The 23,214-nt window shown below is 46.5% G+C and overlaps 1 protein-coding gene across 14 annotated transcripts in view; it reads right to left on the bottom strand.

Moving 5' to 3' along the window:
- Window positions 1–11,088: 11,088 nt before the first annotated feature.
- The window catches only part of Ppp6r3 (protein phosphatase 6 regulatory subunit 3), a 133,604-nt gene continuing 121,478 nt past the window's right edge, over window positions 11,089–23,214 (bottom strand). For 8 of the 14 annotated variants that reach the window (XM_037208602.1, XM_028871574.2, XM_037208616.1 and 5 more), the window contains 3 exons: window positions 16,148–16,165; window positions 15,761–15,880; window positions 11,089–13,206 (listed from right to left, as the gene is read on the bottom strand). In XM_037208602.1, coding sequence (XP_037064497.1) covers window positions 13,155–13,206; window positions 15,761–15,880; window positions 16,148–16,165 — 190 coding nt within the window. In that variant the 3' untranslated portion in view covers window positions 11,089–13,154. The remainder of the gene's footprint in view (window positions 13,207–15,760; window positions 15,881–16,147; window positions 16,166–23,214) is intronic. The other 6 variants (XM_028871584.2, XM_037208620.1, XM_028871601.2 and 3 more) reach the window with 1 other exon arrangement.

Genomic DNA, 23,214 nt, shown 5'->3' with positions numbered 1-23,214 from the left:
GAGCCTACGGAGTAACAGCCAGTTATACCTTAACATTATTGACTAGGCTCACTACTCAGGCTATGACTGCAGCAGATTGGTTCGAAATAGCTAGAGCATGTCTAACTACAGGACAGTATCTGGATTTCAAATCTATAGTTACAGATAGAGCCCAGGTACAAGCTAGAATTAACCTCCAGAATAATCGACCATAGTGGACGGTTGACATGCTACTGGGTCAAGGACAATGGACTGTAAATCAGACGGCATATCCTATTGAAGTTTATCAACAGATAAATGAGATTTATTCTAAAGCTTGGAAATCATTACCAAATAAAGGAGAAGTTTCAGGGAATTTGACTAAGATCATTCAGGGCCCGAATGAACCTTTTTCAGATTTCGTAGCTAGATTGATGGAGGCGGCAGGAAAGATATTTGGAGATGTAGAAACAGCTATGCCTCTGGTTCAACAATTAGTATATGAGCAAAGCACAAAAGAATGTCGTAGAGCTATTACCCCATGGAAAGGAAAGGGATTAGAAGCTTGGCTAAAAGCCTGCTGAGAAATTGGGGGACCACTAAGTAATGCTGGCCTAGCGGCAGCAGTCCTTGTGGCCACACGAGCTGCACAAGGGAGAAAGAATGAAGGATGTTTTCACTGCGGGCAGAAGGGACACTTTAAGAGGCAGTGCCCTAAGGCCAGGGAACGCTTATCTATGCCTCAAAATCCCACAATGAGGCAGCCTGGCCTGTGTCCTAAGTGCAAAAAGGGGAAACATTGGGCAAATGAATGTAGGTCGGTCAAGGACATCAATGGTCAACCTATCCCTCAGTCTACTGACCAAGAGCCAAAAAACGGGGTGAGGGGCCCACGTCCCCAGGGCCTGAAAGTTTTTTGGGGCAATACAGGGTCCCAACATGAGGCCCCCTCCTCAGCAAGGAGAGCAACCCCAGGCTCTGCAGGGCTGGACCTCCGTGCCACCACCGGACTGGTACTGACTCAGAAAATGGGAGTACAAGCAATTGAAGCCGACATGTCCGGACCACTAGAGAAGGGAACTGTAGGAACAGTACTGGGACGGTCTTCCTCCACCATGAGAGGGTTGTTGGTATTTCCTGGGGTTATAGATTCAGACTATACAGGGGTGATTAAAGTACTGTGCCATTCCCCCCACGGGATCATAGCCATAGCTCCAGGGGATAGAATTGCTCAATTGCTTATCTTGCCTTCCATGCATGAGCGATTTCAAGCTAAGGACAAAGAGAGGAAAGGTGGTGGTTTTGGTTCCAAAGCATGAGTTGACATTCACTTGTTATTCCAACCATTCTCAGATAGGCTATAGAGAAGACGCCTCTCCTGCCTTTAAAATTTATCAAACTTTGGTGAACAGCACCACCTATCAATCTAGCCTTGTGTGTGTGTGTATCCTCCGTTTTTGTTTGTCCTATCCAATTCTAGCTTTCTAAATTGTACAAATGATACCTGCTGGATGTCCCAGTGTTGGGACAGTGAGAAATTTCCCAGAGCTCTCGTTGCTCGGGTGCCTCGATGGATTCCAGTGCCAGTGGAAGTGCCCAGTACAATGACACTGTTTAGGCCAAAGAGAGATGTTGGCATAACTGCAGCAATTATAGTTGCCATTTCTGTTGCTGCAGGCGCAGCCACCGCTGCTGGTATAGCCATGTCCACCACTGTGCAGACAACTGCTACCTTAAATAATTTGTCTGCTGCAGTGGCCCAAGCCCTGGATACTCAGACTTCTTTAAATGCACAGTTGAAAGGCGGCCTTATGGTGCTTCACCAGCGCATTGACGTGGTACAAGAACAAGTCGACATCCTTTGGCAGCTGGCCCAGTTGGGCTGTGAGTGGAGAATGCCTGGTTTGTGTGTCACCAGTGTGCAGTTTCAGAATGGTTCCCGAGCAGCGAATTTGTCTAAACAACTGTCCAGTTATCTTATAGGAAATTGGTCCGGAGAATTTGAAGAGACCTTGGAGAAACTGAGAGTGGCGGTGGTGACCATCAACTCCACACGAGTGGATATCAGCCTGGCGGAGGGACTGTTCTCCTGGATTGCTTCTACCTTTTCCCTGTTTAAAGAATGGGTGGGGGTGGGTATATTTTTGGCATGCTACCTTGAAGGATGTGTGTTTTGTCTGTGGTTGGTCTGCCGTTTGCGAGCACGTACAAAAAAGGACAAGGTCATTATCACTCAAGCATTAGCCGCTCTGGAGTGTGGCTCCTCCCCTCAAATCTGGCTTTCTGCCTTAAAGAACAACTAATATCCACATAGCCTTTGCACCCCTGGGACTGGCAGTCCATTGCACTCGGGAAGGTATGTGGACAGCTTTCACATACTTGTATTGAGCACAGGATGCCAGGCTCGTGCACCGCACTTGAAGTGTAGGACATTTTCCTTCCTTCAAGGAGAGCAAGTCTGACTGCATATGGGTTCACATAGCCTTTGCACCCTTAGGACTGGTTAGTCCATTGCACTTGGGAAGGTATGTGGACAATTATCACAGTTACTCACCTTCGATCAGTCAACACATCATGAGGTGGGGACCTGATTGGGTGAAATGGCTGTGTTATTCATCTTCGATCGGTCGACACATCATGAGGTGGGGACCTGATTGGATGAAATACTTGTGTTGCAGAAATCAGACCTATACTCTCTCCTGCTGCTTAATTAATAAAGAGGGGGGAGATGTAGGGAGCCGCCATTCTAAGATGGTGCTGACTTCCTGGTAGCCCAGCTGTAAACAACTCCATATTTGGTTATGCTCCTAGGACTACGTGTCCTAAGGTCCGCGCATGCGCGTATATGGTAATTGGCTCTATGTCCTCAGCCTATCCTGTGGCTTCCCGTGCTCGCATTCTGGCGGGATCCAATCACGGACTGACCCGTGTGCTTGAGTCCTCATATAAGCAGCTGCAGTTTAGTCCTCGGGGCCCCTCACCTCCCGCTCTCCCTTAACCAAGAGGCGCTCCAATAAAGTGTGATCTGAGAAGAATCCTCGCGTGGTGGTCGTTCTTCCTCGCTGGCCAAGGAGCTCGCCGCAAGACCCCAAAATAATTATAACCTCATCCTACACATATACACAAGGCAACACTACCCCAGGCCACCTCCTGGGTCAAACTCACAACCACCATTCAGAGCCTCACCCACTGGACTACTAGACTCTTACCTCACCTCTCTTAACTGCTCTGAGCCAAATACCACACCACCCCTTCTCTCTCTCTTCAATATCGCAGGCTGTTTTAACTCCTCAGGGACATGCTTTAAGGCACACTGGCTCTCTCAGACTATAATAACAGTTTGACTCTGAGCACTGTCCCCAGCCCCTATGTCCGAATGTTCACAAAAACTCGGCCCTCTGCTGCACTCAGGGTTTACCGCTGCCTACCTGCCAGGACTTGTGCCCTGGTGTGCCTTCTCCAAAATTAGAGTGGTACCTGGTGCAGAACCCTTGCTGAGTCCCATCACACGGTTAATAGTGGCATGGCGTGACAAAGAAGCCACTCGGAGCCTGTGCTTTCTCACAGTCCTGGGTATAGCTGCTGGTGTTGCCACTGGAGCAGAGACTGACTGCTCTTCTTGCTGTTTACCATCAGTTTCCCCTAAGTCCATCCAGGACCTCCAGCGGGTGGCTCAGACCATCCTTACCCTCCAGGGCCAAACAGACTCCCTGGCCACCATAGTGTAAAACAAGTGAGAATTAGATTTATAACAGTAGAGAGAGGTGGTCTTCATCTCTTCCTCAGGAAATGTTGCTTCTATGTCAGCCGGTTGGGTATAGTAAAAGATGAGATCATACAACTCCAGACAGATCTCCAAAACCATAAGAAACAGCTTGATGCCTCTGGTTAGTGGATCACTGACAGTCCAATGTGGAATTGGATAGTATCCTCCTTAACCTCCTTTTCTTAACCCTACAGTCACATCCTGCCTTATAAACTTCTTGTCTAGATTTCTTCAACAGACCCAAAAGATTTCTATCCAGATATTTTTATTAACATAATTTTATTGATTCTTTGGGAATTTCCCATCATGCACCCCAATTCCACTCACTTCCCAGTCCTTCCATGTCTTCCCTCTACCTTTGTAGACTCCCTCCCCTAAAAGAAAATTAAAGAGAAAAAAATAATAAAAGAAAGAAATGAAAAACCACTTCAGTCAGTCCCATGTCTTTCCTGCCTCTCTATCACAGAGTCGTGTGTCCTGGTGGCCTCGGGAGCTGCAGTGTAGCATGCATGTACCCTTCTGCCCAAACAGCTTTACTGCAAATGTTCATTGCAATGAGTTCAAGGCCTCTGGCTTCTGGTACACCATCAATACTGGATCCTCACAGAAACCTCTCTCAGAGATCCCACTGTTGCCCTGAGTCTTGCAGATCTTGCGGTTATGGTTACCAAGTACCAGTCCCTTCATGTGCTCCAGCAGGTTATAGATGGGGTAGATGTTGGGGTGGGCCAAGTCAAAGCACATGTGGGCCTGTGTGGTAGCTGAGTTGGTCAGTGTAGACCTCCACCAGGACCTCCCCTCCAAGTCCCTCGCCCATGCCATCAGGTCCAGTTCTCCTGGCATGGATGGTGAGGGATGGAGCCAGCTCTCCCATTTCAGTGACCAGCGAGGGGGAGGGCAGTTTTCCTAGGGCCGTTGAGGGTCTCAGAGGTAGCTTTCTCAGGACACTGGGGCCAGTTCTGCCCGGAGGTGGGGCAGCATTCCCATTGAGGTGGCCTGCAAGGAGTGGGACCAATTCTCCAGTGCCCAGGCCACCAGGGCCAGCTTTGCCATGGCCTCTAGTAGTAACACAGGCCATGGACATCGTCATAGACCCTGGCTGTGGTAGAGCCACAGACCCAACCATGGCCGTTGGCAGCAGCACAGGCCATCACATGGCCCCAGATGGCAGCGTAGGCCACCCATAGCTGATTGTCCCTCATGCCCTCACATCTTCAATTCTGCTTCTCTTCACAGTACATGAACTGCTCTGCCTCTCCTCTCCCATTTCTCCATCGCATACCTGTTCATTGTAGTGGTACCTGTCCACCCAGGTCGCTTGGTGTTGGGCAGACCATCTAGACAGACTTTTAATCAGTTGCTATTACAGGATTACCGGTTCCTAGCTCCAGAGCCAGAGAGAGGCCAGCGACTTCTGATAATATCCTAATAGTGAAAGTCAAGTTTTTCCAAGGGATTTCAGTGTCCTCATTGAACAGGAAGTAGTCCAGTGATAGCATTGTTCTCCCTTTCCTGACTCCTAATTATTTGTTGATAAACAAAAAAAGGGGGGGAATGTAAGGCCCTTGAAGCACATGAGTGGCTAGGTCCCTCCCCTGAGGACCTCCAACCACCAGGTTCCACTGACAGAACACTCTAACTGTCCTAATGGCTAAACGCAGACCTGACCTACAGAGTAAAAAATTTCAGGACTTGAAATCCCACCAATCCACACCCTGGAAATCTGCCCCCCTCCAAGAAACTATCTAAACCTGTCTTCAGTTCTCTGCTGCTTCTCGCCCCAGCAGAGGCAGCCACCCTCCTAGGTTTTTCCAATCAATCTCTTGTGTGAGGTTTGTTGTGTGGTGTGACTTTGTAGTATTTCTTTGCTCCTGACTGCTAGGAAGCCTTTTCCAGATAAGATAAAAAGGTAGATTATTGTATCTACTTTTAGAAAGCAACTACTAGTTTTAAATATTTTACATTGAATTGGATTTTTGTATATTATATACAAATTTTGTATATTGATACAAATTTGAGATTCATTTTGTTAGAAAATACTGTACATATATGACTAATCTTGTCCAAGGTAATGTACATATACACATCATATAACAATGTAATGCAAATTGCTAGTCTTTGAAAGTTGTTATTATCCACTAATTAGGATATAAAGAAATGCAAGTTAGCATTTAGTCATCTATTACACTCAAACTTATAGGCATATTAGGTATGTTTTCAAGGTCAAACAGAAATATATTTTAGATACATAGGTCATCTTCAAACACTTCAGAGATCTACAGAATATGGCATTTAAGATGTTTTAATAACATAGATTTTTTTTTTATGACAATGAGACATGTCTGCTCTTGGCAGCACCAATCTACTTCAGAGAAGATGATGGGCATTGAAGAAACTCCTTATGGAGTTTACTTTCTTTGTGGCAAGTTAGCCACTGGGCAAGAAAATGCCCTTGCCTGGACTGCTGACAGTATGCTGTCCAAAATGGAGAAGCAGGACACAAAAGAAAGGGCTGAACCTTGCCAAGACAAGGTAGGAAGGCCCTTTAGAAAATCCTGCTTCACAGATGAGTCTATCAGATATGCTAGGCCTGTAGGCCAAAGATGGATGCCCCAACGTTGCAGAGAAATCTTGGGTGGCTGTCTAGGCAACCAGCTGTTTCTATCATTTCTCACATTTTTTGGAAGTCACTTGTTTACACTTCCTGTTTACTTAGGTAATATTATTTCCTTCTTGAGTCTCTGAGGGAGTTGAAGATTTTATAGGGTTTTCCTTGTTAATAAATTCAGAAAAGAAACTCACTAAAGATGTGTAAAGTGTATAAGTTTGAAAGACATCAAAAGATAGTTTTTGATTGGTAATACAAGTTAGGATGGAAAGTGAATTAGGTACAACATTTTAGACTCACTAAAATAGGATAAATAATGGAGTATTTTCTCTGAATCTGTCACATGTCAATGGACTGGACATTGTTAATGTAATTCTTGACAGTATATATTGTATATACTTATTGTATATAGTTTTTCTTATATTAGTTATAACCATTTATTATTTTAGACAAAAAGGGGAAATGTGGTGATATATTGTCCACCCTAATAAACTTGCCTGAGGATCAGAGAGCAGAGCCAGCCACTAATAAAACATAGAGGCCAGACAGTGGTGGCACACACCCTTAACCCTATCACTCAAGAGGCAGAGATCCATCTGAATCTCTGTGAGTTCAAGGCCACACTGGAAACAGAGCCAGGCAGTGGTGGCACACACCTTTAATCCCTGTACTGGGAAGCACACACGCCTTTAATCCCAGGAAGTGATGGCAGGGTGGAGAAAGGTACATAAGTCGTGAGGAAACAGGAACTAAAGCAGTTCAGCTGAGACCCTTTCGGGTGAGGACTCAGAGGCTTTCAGTCTGAAGAAACAGGATCAGCTGATGAGTTGGTGAGGTGAGGTTTGCTATGGCTTGTTCTGCTTTTCTGATCTTTCAGCCTTCACCCCAATTTTGGCTCTGGGTGTTCTATTAATAAGACCTTTTAAGATTCATGTTATATTTCCCACCAGAGCTATACAAAATACCAGAGCTATATACAGCTCTACTTACAAAAAGGAGACAAGAGTACTTGGGAGAAGCCTGTGTTTTGCATGTGTCTCCCAGCTCACCAAGGGTGCCAAGCACCTGCTCTATAGCATAGACGGGCATCTGTCCCAACCACAGAATTGTCTCTTTAGCACCAAACATGGCAGCCCTCTTGCTAGGTCACTAGAGGAAGTGTCAGCTCTACCTCAGGTGGAACACAGGTTCCTCTAAGATCACCACTGCTTCTGATGACATCAAGTCCAACATAGTTAAGATATGGAAGATGGCCTTACTCAGTTCCCACGCCTCTTTATTGTTATGGCTTAAGTATGGTGTGTCTCTCCAAAACTCACTTTAGAGTTGAATCCCCACTGTGAGGATGAAGTGGAGGGGATTGATCTGACTCGGGCGTCTGGAGATGAGTCCTTGGGAGAAGCGATTGGGATCTGATAAGGTCACCAGGGTGCAGTCCTATTAGATGAGAGGGAACCCAGGAAGCAAACACACATGCTCCTGTCTCTGCACAGGATGCCTGGGGCTGCCAGGACTCTGCTAGCTGTCACAACCTTGGACCAGAACCACAGCCACAGTAAACCTTGGTATAACTTATGGTCTGCAGCAGTATAACTTATGGTAGAAGAAAATCAAATACCTCCTTCTTGTGAGGAAAGTTTTTATTTATGGTACTACCAAATGGTTTGCCCCATTCTATGACTTTGTAGACAGGTGGACTATGCACTCTGGGTCTCCATCCCCACTATACTTTGAGGTTCAGGTACACTGAGGCACTCATCATAGTTCATTCTTGTTTACTCAGGGGTAGACTTCTAGTATGTGACTGGACTGTCATCCACCTATTTTCTGGCCATTGGACAGTTATTATCAGTAAAGTGACAATAAATTTCTCTGTGAAAATATTTTGTGGGCATGTTGTCATTATGTGAACATGTAAATCGTTGAATTATAAGTCCGTTTGCATAATTAAAATTCACCCCCACAAAAGCCAAAACAAAACCACACATGCTCAGCAACTTTCTAAACAGGTGCATCATTTGCAGTGATGACAGATGCTCCAGTGCTTCATGCTCTCACCAGTACTTGATCTTGCTAAAGATGTTCCATTATTTGTGGGAAAATTTGCCCATATGGACCAGATCACAGCCCCTGCAGCTGAAGTTACAAGCAATTGTGAGCCACTCAATGTGGGTGCTGGGAACTGAACTTGGATCCTCTGGAAGAGCGGCAAGTACTTTATCTTAAAGGTTTGTTGTTGGGACAATCTTTTTGCACACTGTGTAAAGGTGTGTGTCTGTCCTTCCTCACCTGCCTAAGGCACCTTCTGATTGTTTAATAAAGAGCTTAACAGCCAATAGCTAGGCAAGAGAGGACAGGAGGGACTTCAAGGGAGAAACAGGAACTCTGGGAAAGAATCTGAGGTAGGAGATTCGTCAGCCAGAAACAGGAAGTTGTATGTAAGGTACTGAGGAGAGGTAATAAGCCATGTGGCAGAATGTATATTAATATAAACAGGTTAATTTCTAGTTTTAAGAGTTAGTTGAGAACAAGCCTAAATTAAGATCAAGCTTTTGTAATTAATAAAAAGTCTCCATGTCATTATTTGGGAGCTTGCAGTCCAAAGAAAGTCCAACTATAGTTTGTTTATATGAGTGTCTGCCTAAGTATGTATACTAGGTGTGTGCCTGGTGTTCATGGAGGCCAGGAGAGGGAGTTGGATCTGCTAGAACTTGGGCTATAGATGGTTGTTAAGCTTTATGGCCTGCCACATGACTGCCGAGAATGGACCCTAGGTCCTTTGGAAGAGCAGCAAGCACTCTGCTGAGCCATCTCTCCAGCCCCGGGTTGCTTCTTGCCAGGTAGTTATAACAAGTATAACCGACACCCCCCAGGACAGGTAATGTCGGACCTGTAATGTTGACTTGCCATCTGAGTATTCACCCACTGCAAACGTGACTATCCTACCTTACTTCTACTTTTTTCTTGTAAGCCATTGCTCCAGCCTTGTCCAGTTTTATTTACAAGTCCAAGTGTTGTACCAAGGTTGGCACACACGTTGTAGCAGATCCCAACACATGACAATTAAATACATCTGACTGAGAAATATGAACAGCATGAGTGAACACACCAAAAGGCCAACAGCAGGTGCCGCTGTGCTAGCGCAGGACGATGGCACCTTCACCCTCATCAGGAACCATCCCACTAGATTCTACACACACATACTCTTGACCCCCAGAGAAACCAGCAGAGGAACCGACCTGCCCTTGCCGCACTAGCATCTACGGCCAAAGCCAGCTGTGATTTTCAGGGCTGTCTCTAGAGCCCATGACGTTGCCTGTGTTGACACCTGCCTGGGATAGCTGCAGAATCCAGGAGCATGAGGCATGTGCCTGGCAGAGGCAGGACAAATGTGATGAGAAATGAGTTATGGCATGCCATTCCTCCTGCTTCTGCCTTGAAGGCAGTGTCTCTGAGCCAGCACGAAGGCTCAGTAGATGACAGCGCCTGCCCATCAACTGTCCAATACCGTGGACCAGCAGCTCTCAACCTGTGGGTATCGATCCCTTTAGGCTCAAATGAGCCTTTCACAGGGGTTGCATGTCAGATATCCTGCATGTGAGATATTTACAAAAGAAAGTAGCAATGAAGATAATTTTATGGTTGGAGTCACCACAGCATGAGGAATTGTATTAAAGGGTCCCAGCACCAGGAAGGTTGAGAACCAGTGCCTTAGATCCAGAGAGTGGAAGGAGAAAGCCAATTCCCCCAAGCTGCCATCTGAGTTCCACACATGCATGATGGCACATGAACAACCTCACACACGTGACAGTCTAGGCAGCCTACAGTGGCTTTGAACCAGCGATCCTTCTGCCTCAGTCTTCTAGGTGTTGGGATTATAGGCATGCTTCACTCAGCCAGTTCAGTATTTCTTTAAAAAAACAAAAAAAGGCAGACACTACAACTACTGCCATGTGTTCTGATTATGTGTGAGCTGACTGGCACAGAAATGCCATGATGTGCATGTAGAGGTTAGGACAGCTGAAGAGCTAGCTGTTTGTCCCTTTGCCCTGGCATGTGGCTGACTTCATTAATATCAGCAGACTAAAGGCAGAGGCAGAAGGACCTCTGTGAGTTCAGGGCCAACCTGGTCTCCATCAAGTTTCAGAACAGCAAGGACTACAGAGACAAGGTTATCTCTCCTCCTGCAGCCATGTGGGTTCTGGAGACTGCTAGTGGACTGCTCAGCTGGGGGAGGGGGGCATTCTTTAAGACAGGAATAGAGCCGGGCGGCGGTGACATACGCCTTTAGTACCAGCACTCAGGAGACAGAGCCAGGAGGATCTCTGTGAGTTTGAGGCCAGTCTGGTCTACAGAGCGAGGTCCAGGACAGGCACCAGAACTACACAGAGAAACCCTGTCTCAAACAACAACAACAACAACAACCGACAGCAACAGAAATCTGTGAAACCATCCTAATGCTATCTGCTGGCAATCAGAGCAGCAGGGCGAGAGACATGACAAAGCTGACAAGCTGGAGGACCAGGCAGAGTATCTCAAGACGGCAGCTGATGGCCAATTCCTCTTAGCAAAAACGTACTGAGCACCCATGGGTCAGGCACTGATGGCTGTAGGTAGGTGTGGGTCACAGCAGTGGCTGAGAGCGTTTCTCCGGAGCTGGCATGCCCAAGAGCCAAGACAGGAGAAAGCTGGAGGACTCTGGGCACAGACCCATACCATGTGGCTACTAGAACCCAAAGAAGGCACAAGAGAACTCTTTAGAAAGAAAGCATCAGGCTTTATTTTGTTATTACTTTTAATACAGGTATTGTACTGCAGACATCTGTTAGTCTTGCGATTCATACGGCCAATACACAGAAAGGAAAGGAGCAGGAACTCATCTCAAGCCCTGGCTGGCACCCTCCTACCCAACACCCCCGTCCCTCTTACCCTCACAGCCGTTCCCCAAGCAAACCTAAGTTCTTCCCCAAAGACAGCACCCAAGTGCTCCTTCCCTAGTGGACGGTGGGATGGAAAAGCCAGCCCAATCCACAGCAAAGAGGCAGTGTGGGCTGACAGAGGGCCAAACCCTGGCTGTGGCAAGCAAGGCTCATCACCAGGAGAGACAGGAGCATACCATCCGCCAGCAATGTGAGGTCCTGGGCCACGCAGGTCGACCATCCCTGAGACGAGCAGAAGGAGCCCTGTCCTCTGGTGGCACCAGGTTCCAGAGGAGAGCAGCCTCTCCTGAAGGAGCTGTGACTTAAGGGTCCTGGGTGGGCATGCACAGGCCACCGAGCCCCTCACCACCAGTCCCAGAGCCTCCTGCTGCCCACTGAGCCTGGTGACCAGACCTGCCTCGGTCCCCTGAGGCAGCCCCTGCACTGTCTACAGTGAGAAGCGAGGAAGGAGTAAGGCATCGGACACTTGACTCTTCTTTGCACACTCGATGTCATGTAGGCACGCTGCTTGGGATGCTGGTTCTAAAAAACTTGTTGGCCATTTTTCAGAATATCCTTTTGGTTTTAAATACTGGTCAGGAAAAACAAATGATGTAAAAATACGTGAAGAATTTCCTATTAAAGAAATGAAAAACTGATCTGCATCTAAAAGTGCAGGAGGTGAGGTGACTGAGCCCTTTCCCCAGACGCCACGGCAGTGCGCAGGCCATTGCTTCAGCTGTTGGAGGAGGCTGGGATGTGTTTATGCTGACATAGAAAATTATAAATTACACTGAATTAGTATCCATAATCACTATATACACACAGACCAGTTCAAAATCCACTGGTTCACGAGTGAAAAGCTCACAAGGTACAGTAAAACAAGAAACATGCTTGGTGCCAGGTTGTGATTCTGTTAAAGCCAGCCCGCTTGATGGACGCATCCTACTCCGTCACCAGCGCGAGCATTTCCAGGGACTCACTTCTGTGACTCGGAGCAGTGTGGATGCAGACCACTCTGAAATGGCCACCAGTGATGCTTGCTGACAAGGGATGTTTTGGTGACTGGGTTAAAAGGCAGATGAACTACCAAAACAAAACAAAAAACAGAACCCCCCCCAAACAAAACAAAACAAAAACAAAAACAAAAAAAAGCCAACCCGACCACAGTCATGTATACTCCAATAGTCTAGTGTTTCACCTGTAAAAGAAACGCTCTGAGCAAACAAGACCTCAACAGAACATATGGCTTTACAAGAACTAAGTCATAGCAATAAATACTTAATCTCCACCAAGACTCACGCATTTGATCCATCTGCAACAATACAGAAAACAGTTACCAATCAAAAGCGGGTTATAAAAGAACACCGAGTATTATTCAAAATCACTTTGTAAGTCAGAACAACCAAAAGAACACGCAGAGGGCTTTTCCATCGACAGCTTCCGTGCCAACCTGGAAGAAAAATGAATTCAGAATTTTGTACAAGGTGGAAAATGTATGAAAACTGCCTAATACTTTGGTCACACTAATAATTGTCAAATAGTTATGTTTTGAATACAATAGATCTGTGTAGTCACTTTATAAAACTATTCTTACAACCATCTGAACTATGTATCACTACTATTATTACATGGGCGGCAAGATCTGATGTCACAGGCTACCCATTATTTAGATCAATACAATATAAACATACGCAAAAATTCTTGGTATTTCTCAATGTGCAGTATTTTTACACTTCTGAATTTCTCTGTACAATGTCTTAGAATCTAGAGTATAAAGGTTGCTGGTCCTGATCCCTTGCAGAGTGCAGCAGTGGCGGCTTGGTAGCTCTGGGTGACCCCTCCAGAGCCCCTGGGTGGTGGTGGCCTGCAGTCCTCAGTCAGCAGCAGCAGATGTCACTCATCATACAGGGCCGTTAACTGACGTGTCGCTTGGCATGCTTGGCTGGTCAGTCCTACAGAGAAGGAGACGACACCTGAGGCACTTGAAGCTGAGCGGGTCAGCTCTGCCCACCCTCCCTAGGGCACACAGCTGCCAATGGTGATGGAGCAGGTGTTGGAAGCTGCCCACGCAGCTGCTCAGAACTGCACGTAGGTATGTGTGCACACCATAGTTCAGCTCTGGGCTTCAGAAACTCTGCTCTGTCCTACGGGGGTGCAAACCGACTTCCACCTGCAGAGCCGAGCTCTGCTACTAGGAAACGGGAAGGAAAAGGTGTGTGCAGAGGCCCACTGTTGAGAACACAGGGAGGGCACAGCCACAGACAGACAAGTAGCCAATGGAAGCAGACTGGGGCTTCTGCCACAACCCCAACCCGAGCCGAGGCACCGGACAGGTTCAGCCAGGCTGTAGCCAGAAGGACACAAACACTGTTTCCCTGGACTGCTTTCCCTGCGGGAGGCCTGCCAGCTGTGACAGGAACCAGCAGGTGCTCCCCAAAATTGTACTCTAATTACACATGATGGTGCCTTAGTCCCTGAGAATTCTAGTCCGACAGAGCTGGTTGTGACTGCAAAGTTAGGTTGCTAACCTCTCAGTCCTGTTTCCCCTCAGCAGCAAGGGGACAATACCGTCCACTCTAGGGCTTTGTGAGGCTGGTGTGTGCAAACACTAGCACACCAGCTGTGAAAACAACAGGTGGGACGAGACTGGTGGAGCTAGATACAGTGGCCACGCAAACCCTTCAGGCTCCACTAAGAACCGTCCTGGGAAGGCCAGGACCCAGAGCAGGGCCAGCAGCACGGGTGTGTGTGTGTGTGTGTGTGTGTGTGTGTGTGTGTGTGTGTGTGTGTGTGTGTGTGTGTGTGCGCGCGCGCGCGCATCTACACTCTGCCCACCCCACTGGCTGCTTCCAACACGAGTGCTGACAGTACACTGAGCTCCCTGGCACCAGCTCACTGGCACTGCTCAGGGGCCAACCCCAGTACCCTCACTTCTACATGCAACTCTACAGTCTCCCTTTGAGCATGCTCTTTGGGCTATGAGACACCTGCCACTGTGGCTTCACCAGTGAGTCCTGTTCTAACCAGTGCTGGGTGGGGAAGGGCAGATGGCCCAATACAAGCAGTGCCGGCTCTTCTACTGGCTTGCCCTAACATCTTGCAGCTCATCCTGCAGACTGAAGGGCAGGGCCTTTCATGCCCATATAAAAAGCTAGAGAGGGCTGGACAGTGGTGGCGCACACCTTTAATCCCAGCACTTAAGAGGCAGAGGCAGGCCAGTGAGTTTGAGGCCAGCCTGGTCTACAGAGTGAGTCCAGGACAGTCAGGACTGTTACATAGAGAAAAGAAAAGGAACAGCTAGAGAGGAACCCAAGGTGCCCTTTGGCAAATAAGTCACCAAGGCAGAGCCAAGAAGCGAATGCAGCCTCTTGTATGAATTCTGTCAAGACGGCCTGGCTGTCCTGCCTGTTCCACAGCCTCAACTCAGGAAACAACGGGCAGATGTAACCATTTAAAGATACTTGCAAACCCCAGGAAAAGGGGGACTTTCCCAAATAGCTAGAAGCCTAGCTGGTGCCCTTTTTTCCCAAGCCTTCCCAAGAACTATCTGCTTACACAGTACCTACAATTAATTTTATAGGCAAAAAGACAATTTTTAATCATAACCCATACTTCATTTTGCCTAGAATTTCTATGAGAAACCAAACAGGGCGGAGGGTTGCATGAATAGGCGCTTCCAGAGCAGGAGTGGTGAGCGCCCCCTGCTGGTTCCTGCTCACTGGTTCTGCAGAGTGCAGCCTACAGGGGAGTCTGGCCAGGGGAAAGCACAATGCCTCTGCAATTGCTTTAAAGGTCACTTTATTCCTTCCAGAAGGAATACATATGTTAAATGTATATACATATATATATACACACACACATATATACATATATACACATATACATATATATGCCCTCTGCAGATGAGGCCCTTGGCTTGGCCTATCCCTTCAGACCACTGGCTCAATCTAAGCAAAAGATGACTAGAAAGAAAACACCACATCCCAATCAAATGGCTCTGGCAGTGGGACCCACCCACATGGTATCAACCTTCCAGGGATTGATCTCACAGGGTCTCCCCTTCTAGGACTTCAAGTATTTAGCAGTCCATGGCAAAGGGCCTCAGACAAGTCCCGTGGTGTCCCAAGTGTGACTGTGGGAAATGAGGCAGTTAGGCCTGTTCCCATCACAGGATCACTGAGGACTCCAATCCTGAAGGGCTCAACACCATTCATAGTACAGCCTCAGAAGAACTGAGTCAGGAAACTGAGATTGCCTAAGCAATCATTTCTCCCCAGGACCCTTCCTGCACAAGCAGCACATCAGGTAGGCTTGCTGGCTGGGGCATCTGACTCCTTGAGACCCGAGAAATGCCACTGTGCCTAGCACACTGCTAAAGGTTTCGGTACAGCTGTACAGACCTTTCAAGGCCCCACCCTCAAGTGTTGACTCCCTTCTAACTTCCAGGAGATGTCAAGCAGAGGCATGGTAGAACCTTCAGAGGGTACAGGCAGGTGGGGTGGTTACCTTTGCTCAGGACTACTGCTGGGGGTTTGGGGAGCTGTGCACTTGGCCTCTGCTGGTTCGGGGTTCTCTTCTGAATCTTTGCAAGCAGCATCTTGAGAGGTAGACAGTTTTTCTTCCTCACTATAGGAGAGAAGAAGACAGGTGCATCACATACCAGGCATGATGTCCAGGGCCAGAGGATGAGGTCACATGCAGATGGCTCTGACGTCATGACTGCCATGGAGGCAAGCCCTGGGGCTGAGCATGCTCAGGGTGGAAGGATCACAGAAATGCAGACAGTGACTGGGGAAACCACAAGAGGAAGGGACCACACGCAGGTGGGAACTGAGAGGGACAATGTAATGTGGCTGGTGTCTGAGAAAGAGCGGTCCGTGTCACCGTACATACCGGTAGGACTTCAACACTCTGAGGCCAAGTGTGCAAAACAGAAAAAGAAACGTACAAGAGTTTCAGAACACTCCTAGAAATGAGGAATTGGGGAAACATGTCCACGACTGCACATGGCACCCCGCAGATTCGGTGGAGGTGTGAAGAGAACCTGTTTGAAGGAACAGGAGCCTTTAGTTCCACCGTGCACTCAAGGCCACGCCCACCACTCGCACGAGTTCCTGGCTTGCAGCCTCGCCTCAGACAAGAGGTACCCACTGCTAAGCCAGGCAGTAGAAAGCCTTCTGCTGCCCTCCAACAGCGCATGCCTAGAGCAGACACTAGGAAGGAACAAGGAGCCAAGAGTTGAAGCAGCAGCGAATGGGAGCCAAAGTTGCCTGTGGGCAGTTCTTGATGGAGAAGAGAGCAGGCACATTCCTGACTGATCTGGAAACTTATCTGTGTCTCGCTCTACCTGGATTCCCACTTCACCCAATTTCCGAAGGTAAGCAAGTCCTCCTCAGATCCAAGCGTTGGCTTGGACTTGCACATGAAACCCCCAACTTTAGGGCAGTTTACCAGGCCATTCAGGAAACTAATCACAACCTACAGATCGGGTGCAGGTCTGACCCCTAGGCTTTCTATAGTGCTGGGGGTGGAACCAGGGCATGGGCATGCTAAACATGTACTGGATCACCAAGCGGCATCCCAATCCCTCCTAACTTCTTTGTCAACTCACTTTTCTCACCCTCTCCTACCCCTTCTACTCTAGTGCACTTATCCAGACTGTCTTTATTTCAAGTCTACTTCTCTGAATCCTGCACATCTGAAGGGCCACACGTTCCTGAGCAACAACACTATGCCCATGGTGAGCACCACTTCTCTGTGGCCACAAGCAACCAAACCTCACTCAAGCTCCAGGCCTCAAGTAACCACCAGCACAGACACTACTTAGGGTGGTACATCCAGGAGAACATCACGGGCCTTTTGTTTTGTTTTGTTTTTTTGTTTTTCGAGACAGGGTTTCTCTGTGTAGCTTTGCGCCTTTCCTGGATCTCGCTCTGTAAACCAGGCTGGCCTTGAACTCACAAAGATCCACCTGCCTCTGCCTCTGCCTCCTGAGTGCTGGGATTAAAGGCGTGTGCCACCACTGCCTGGTGCAGGCCATCTTTTTTTTATCAGCAAAGAACCTCTCCTACAAACATGCCTTCCCCACTATCAAGGCCTGGTCCCCAACTTAAGTCCCTTTCCAATCTCCGGAAATTTCTGAAGAAATGGGTTGTGGTGCCTGCTCTCATCTCTACAGTGACTCAGAATGCTTTCTTTACCTTTTCAGTCTTTTTTGGTTTGCCTGCCTGTAAACTGCTGTTTTTTGCTCATATTCTGATTGGGTTTCTTCTGCCCATCCCATCCACTTCCTTCTCTTTGAGACAGGTCTCACTATGTAGCCCAAACTAGTCTCAAAGTGACTAGCTAGGCTGGAGACATGGCTCACTTGGAAGAGTCTCACCAAGCCCAAGGTAATTACCTCCTCAGGATCTGAGAGGTGGAGTCCGGAAGATCACAAATTCAATATTATCCTCATAGTGAGTTGAGGCCAGCTTAGGCTCTACGGAACTGTCTTAGAGAAGACACTTTCTCTGTAGTCCAGACAGGCCTGGGCTGCCTACAGTCTTTGACAGGCACTGCTGACTCCTGGGACCACACCCCAGCAGCCTTTCTTGTTCCCATCATCATACAAAGATTATCTGAACACTAAATTCCAGTTTCTTGTTTAGGCACTACGCATGTCTTTCCCAATCTGCTCTCTGCTCTTTCTAATCACTGAATAGAGATTTTTAATATCAATATGATCATCTCAATTCTTTGTGCATTACAGTTTCTGGTTTTGTCTCTATTTTTTTTTTTTTTTTTTTTGAGACACAGTTTCTCTGCGTAGTTTTGCGCCTTTCCTGGAGCTCACTCTGTAGACCAGGCTGGCCTCGAACTCACAGCGATCCGCCTGGCTCTGCCTCCCGAGTGCTGGGATTAAAGGTGTGCGCCACCACCGCCCGGCTCTATTTTTTATTTTTACTTTATGTATGTGAGTATTTTGCCTGCATGTAAATCTGTGTACCATGTGTATACCTGGTGTCCACAGAGGCTAGAAGGTGTCAAATCTCCTGGAAATGAAGTTACAGATGATTGTGAGTCACCATGTGGTTGCTGGGAATTGAACTTGGGACCTCTGGAAGAGCAGCCAGTGCTCTTAACCTCTAAGCCATCTCTCCAGTCCTGTTTTCATTATTTTTTTAAGGTTTATGTTTATTTTTATTTATTTATTTTTTTTTCGAGACAGGGTTTCTCTGTGTAGTTTTGGTGCCTGTCCTGGTGCTCTGTAGACCAGGCTGGCCTCAAATTCAGAGATCCACCTGGCTCTGCCTCCTGAGTGCTGGGATTAAAGGTGTTCACCACCACCGCCAGGCTTAAGGTTTATTTTTAATGATGAGTAGGTGTGTCTATCTGTATGTGAGCATGTGTACGTGACTGCAGGTCTCCTGGAGCTTGAGCCATAGATGGCTATGAGCTGCCTGACATGAGTACTGGGAACTGAACACAGGTTCTCTGAAAGAGCAGAAAGTGTCCTTAACCATCGAGCAATCTCTCTCCAGCCACCCTTCTGGTTTTCTGCCCACAGGTCAGAAGCAGAGTCTACCTTTTTCTCTGTTAATTCCCATGAGACTATGGGCACACCATTTAGCTCTAATGCTCAGCTCCTGGAAAGTGTGGACACCTGGAAAGTGTGGACATCTCACAGTTGCACCTCAGAGGGTTCCTGAGAGGAAAGAGCTTCTGTAAGCAGACCCACGCACAGGGTCTAGAGAATGAGGACTGACATTGAAGACCTAGGTGTATATGCATTCTCTTACGGATATGTTTTAGATATGAAGCAAGACATTAACACAGTCAACACTTGCCTCAATTTCCCAAGTGCTGAGATGACAGGCATGTGCCACTATGTACAGTTGGTTTCTCTTTTATGTGGGTGTGGCGTATGACTCTGTGCATTTGCCCATGTATGCATGCCTGGAGGTCAAAAGCTGACGTTACCTACCTTCTTCAACTGCTCCTCACATTATCTGAGCCATTGTCTCTCCATAAGCCTGAAGCTCTCAAAGCTAAGCTGGATGGCCAGCAAGCCTCTAGGGTCTGCCTGTCCACTCAATGTTGGGGCCACAGTTGCACACACCTGTGCTAACCTTTTACATGGCTGTAAACTAAAGTACTCATACTTAGGCAGCAAACACTTTACCCACAGAGTTGCCTCCATAGCCCCATCAACTTGTATTCTCTTTGTAATCCCCCTGCGGTTGCTTTACAAGCTATTTAGGGGGGACTGACTGGACTTGACTTTTTCAGGGGAACTAACTTCTTTCCACTCTTACTTTTCAAAAGGATGCTGGGGATGAACATGGCCTTATATATGCTAGGAAAGGCTCTACCACCGAGCAACCCTGCCCTCTTTAGCTTCATCATCATGGCCACCCCTCAACTACAAGAACATCACAGCTTCAATGCCCGTGTCTTTGCAGCATGACTGCACAGGCAGCAGGCAGATCTTTTAACTGGACCTCTTTGTCCTCCAGGCAAGCTAAGAACCTTGACTTTCTACCTACAGTTTAAGAGTATTCGGAACAAATTCCTTCTAAGAACTCTTACTGAACTTCAAGGCTAATTTGAGTTAATGGATGTCTCTGTAGCACTGAGCTGTCCCACGATGGGCTACAGACGTCTCCACTTGCTTAGGTCATCTTCAAACTTCTCTACAGAAATCTTCATTACAATAATTCCTAAATGAAAATGAACTTCATGGTTGTCTGTGTGTTTGTGTTCAGTTCTGTTGTAGTATTTTTTGTCTTACTGTTGTTTGCTTGATTTGCATTTTCTTGGTTTGGTTTTGGAGAAAATACAAAGTTTGGGTGGGTAGGGAGGTGAGGATGTATCTAACAGAGGTTGGGGGGAGTATGATCATAATATATTGTATACATTTTTTTTAATAAAAAATTCCTAAATGGATATATTGATGTGTTTTGTGAAAGGTGTACACCAACACCCCCAGCTTAAGGCTACTCATTAAAAAAAGAAATTGGCTCGACCACTCTTCTGAGGTTTTGCTGAGTTCTGTTTGCTACCGACCTGGCTGGCTCACTGCCACGTCTGCAAACAAGCCGCTTCTCCTACTCCTTCCCAAGCTCTCTCCCTATCTCCATCCTTTCTTTCCAGGACAGCTTCCCTCTCTCCTCCTGACTGATACTTCTCTTTAATTCTTAGCAAGTTAATGGAATCCACCCTTCTGTTATGGTGGTTTACAGTATTAACCATGTACTAAGTATAAAACTTTATTTTAAAAAAGTCAAATTTCTTTGATCTGATGTATGGATTTCCCTGATATCCAACCATCCTTGAATTTCAGGATAAACTTTTTTTTTTTTTTGTTTTTGTTTTTGTTTTTCGAGACAGGGTTTCTCTGTGTAGCTTTGGCGCCTGTCCTGGAACTCATTCTGTAGAAGACCAGGCTGGCCTCGAACTCACAGAGATCTGCCTGGCTCTGCCTCCTGAGTGCTAGGATTAAAGGCGTGCGCCAGCTCAGGATGAACCTTTGCATTCAGTCAGTAACTAACACCCACAGGACTTCTGTATTTAGTTTGCTTACAAATAAGTGGCTCTATTTTGTGTTTACTTCTGTGGTTTTGGAGTGGCTTCACTGCCATCATGAAATGATCTGGGTGAGTTTGGCATTTTCTGTAACTTAAGCTGGCAATGGCACTGAGCAGCACTGCAGTTGATATTGGCCAGCAGCCAGGCATCCCTGTGTGCTTTGCTTCTCGTTTTCCTCCACAGATGCAAACCTCAGTATATCCTATATTCACCTTTAAATGTGAGTTCTCTCTTGCTGACATCAGACTCTTTTTATATTCTACCTACTCTTTCCTGGTTGGGGCTTGTCTTTTAACTGTGTCTTTGGCAATATTAAAAATTGAATACATTCATCAATATTTTCCTTTATAGTTAAAAAACATTTCATACTAAACAGTCAAGACATTTTCTGTCTAAAGGCTGCATGAACATGTCATTCCTCTTCAAATGAGGAGAGGCCTGATTTTATTTTTCTCCCCAGGGGGCAATCATTTCTCATTCGTCTGCAGTCTTCCTCACTGGAGTGCATGTCGTTCTAACTTATTAAGTTCAGGCTGAGGAGGGGCCTCTCTGTTAGTATTTGGTCATCAGTGCTTTATTAACCAGTCTTAAGATTTACCTATGGTGAAGCCCTGACTCCTTACCACAAAGTGACTTTGGGTTTCTTTCTGCTCTTCTTCAGAATAGCACAACTTCTGTGAAACTGTCTGTGGGATGATGGGGATCTGACTAATTTTAAACGTTTGTTGAGAAAAACGTTTGTTGAAGGTACCTTTCCATTAATAAATCTGGCACATCTCTGTATTTATTTCAGTCTTTATTATAGGTTCCAATAAGATTTTAAATTCTTTTCCCTTAAGATTTATATTCTCATTGATGAAGGCTCACATTTTATTAAAGCACATACACCTCAATCGCCTGGTTTATAAGACAAATGAGTTTTCTTATGCATCCAAAAAAATTAATTCCAATTCTTATCTATAGATTTAATCAGAATGTTCTATGTAGAAAGTCAGTCTATAAACAATGACCATTTTCTCTACCTCACATCTTTACATCTTATATTTTTATACTGCATTCACTAAGACACCAACCCAGTGCTGAGGAAAAGCAGACACTAGGTCACGCTGGCTCTGTCTGTAATGTCCCATTATCACTAGTAATTTTATGTCACCCCAATGTGACCTCATGCTGATGTTATACAGTCTTGTAACGTAAATATACTGTGGAGGAGGCTAGAGAGATAGCTCAGCGGTTAAGAGCACTGGCTGCAATTCCCACTACTCACATGATGGCTTACAACCACCTACAGCTTCAGTCTCAGGGGACCTGACACCCTCTTCTGGCCTCTGTGGGCACTGAATACATGTGGTGAAGACATATATGCAGGCAAAACACCCATACACATAAAATAAAATGGGAAAAACAAATAGGCTGAATTCTTTGCTATTTTTAAAATTATTTTATTCATTATTATATGTGTATATGTGAGGTAGGTGTGTGTGTGTATCTGTGTGTCTCAGAGGACAACTTTCAGGGGTTTGTTCTCTCTTTTTACCATGAGTCCCAGGGAATAAAAACAGGTTATCAGGCTTGCATAGCAAATGCTTTTACTTACTGAGTCATTTTACTTGTTTGTGTGTGTGCATGTGTGTACAAGTGTGCACTTGCTTGCATATGTGTATACATGTGAGTGCACATGCACTTGCCTGTGCATGCATATGGAAGTCAGAGCTCAACCCTGGTGTCATGCCTCAGGAGCCATTCACTTCTGTTTTTTTTAGTCCCTCACACTGGGACTTGGGGTCCAACAAGTAGTCTAGGCTGGCTGGCCAGCAAGCCCTAGGGTTCCTCCTGTTTTTGCCTCCCTAAGTGTGTGCCACCATGCCCCACTTTTGCAGTGAGCACTTGGGATTCAACTCAGGCCCTCACTCTTGCCCGGCAAGCCCTCTACCCGCTGAACTGCCTCTCCATCTCCGAGTGTGCAAGTTTTTAATGGCCAAGTGCTGACTGCATCGCCACACATGGCATAACTTTACAATCTACTTCTCTCATTCGTGGTTCTGTCTTGTGGTGTCCTCATTAGGCAATGAGAAAGGCACTGCTTCAGCTGCAGGCCAGATCATGATGGAAGTGTTTTCTGTTACCCTCTATAGCTTCCAGATGTAAATTTCCATCTGGATTTACGATTGCTTTTCTATTCCATGAATTACAGAAGTGAGTCTGCTATTTTCTAATCAAGTCTGGTGGAGTTAGCACTAACCTCTTGCTGCTGAATTACAATGATTGCATTACATCTACAGAATACAATCTATCTGCACACTGCTGAGCCTTGGATGACAGGTGGCCTTTGCAGCCTCTGTCCACGTCAACTTAGCAAAGCTGAACACTGTCAATCTGCTAGACTCTGA

This window comes from Peromyscus leucopus, chromosome 1, assembly GCF_004664715.2.
Source record: "Peromyscus leucopus breed LL Stock chromosome 1, UCI_PerLeu_2.1, whole genome shotgun sequence".
NCBI lineage: Eukaryota > Metazoa > Chordata > Mammalia > Rodentia > Cricetidae > Peromyscus > Peromyscus leucopus.
The sequence above is the reverse complement of the archived record's forward strand: the minus strand, read 5'-3'. Positions and strand labels throughout refer to the sequence as shown.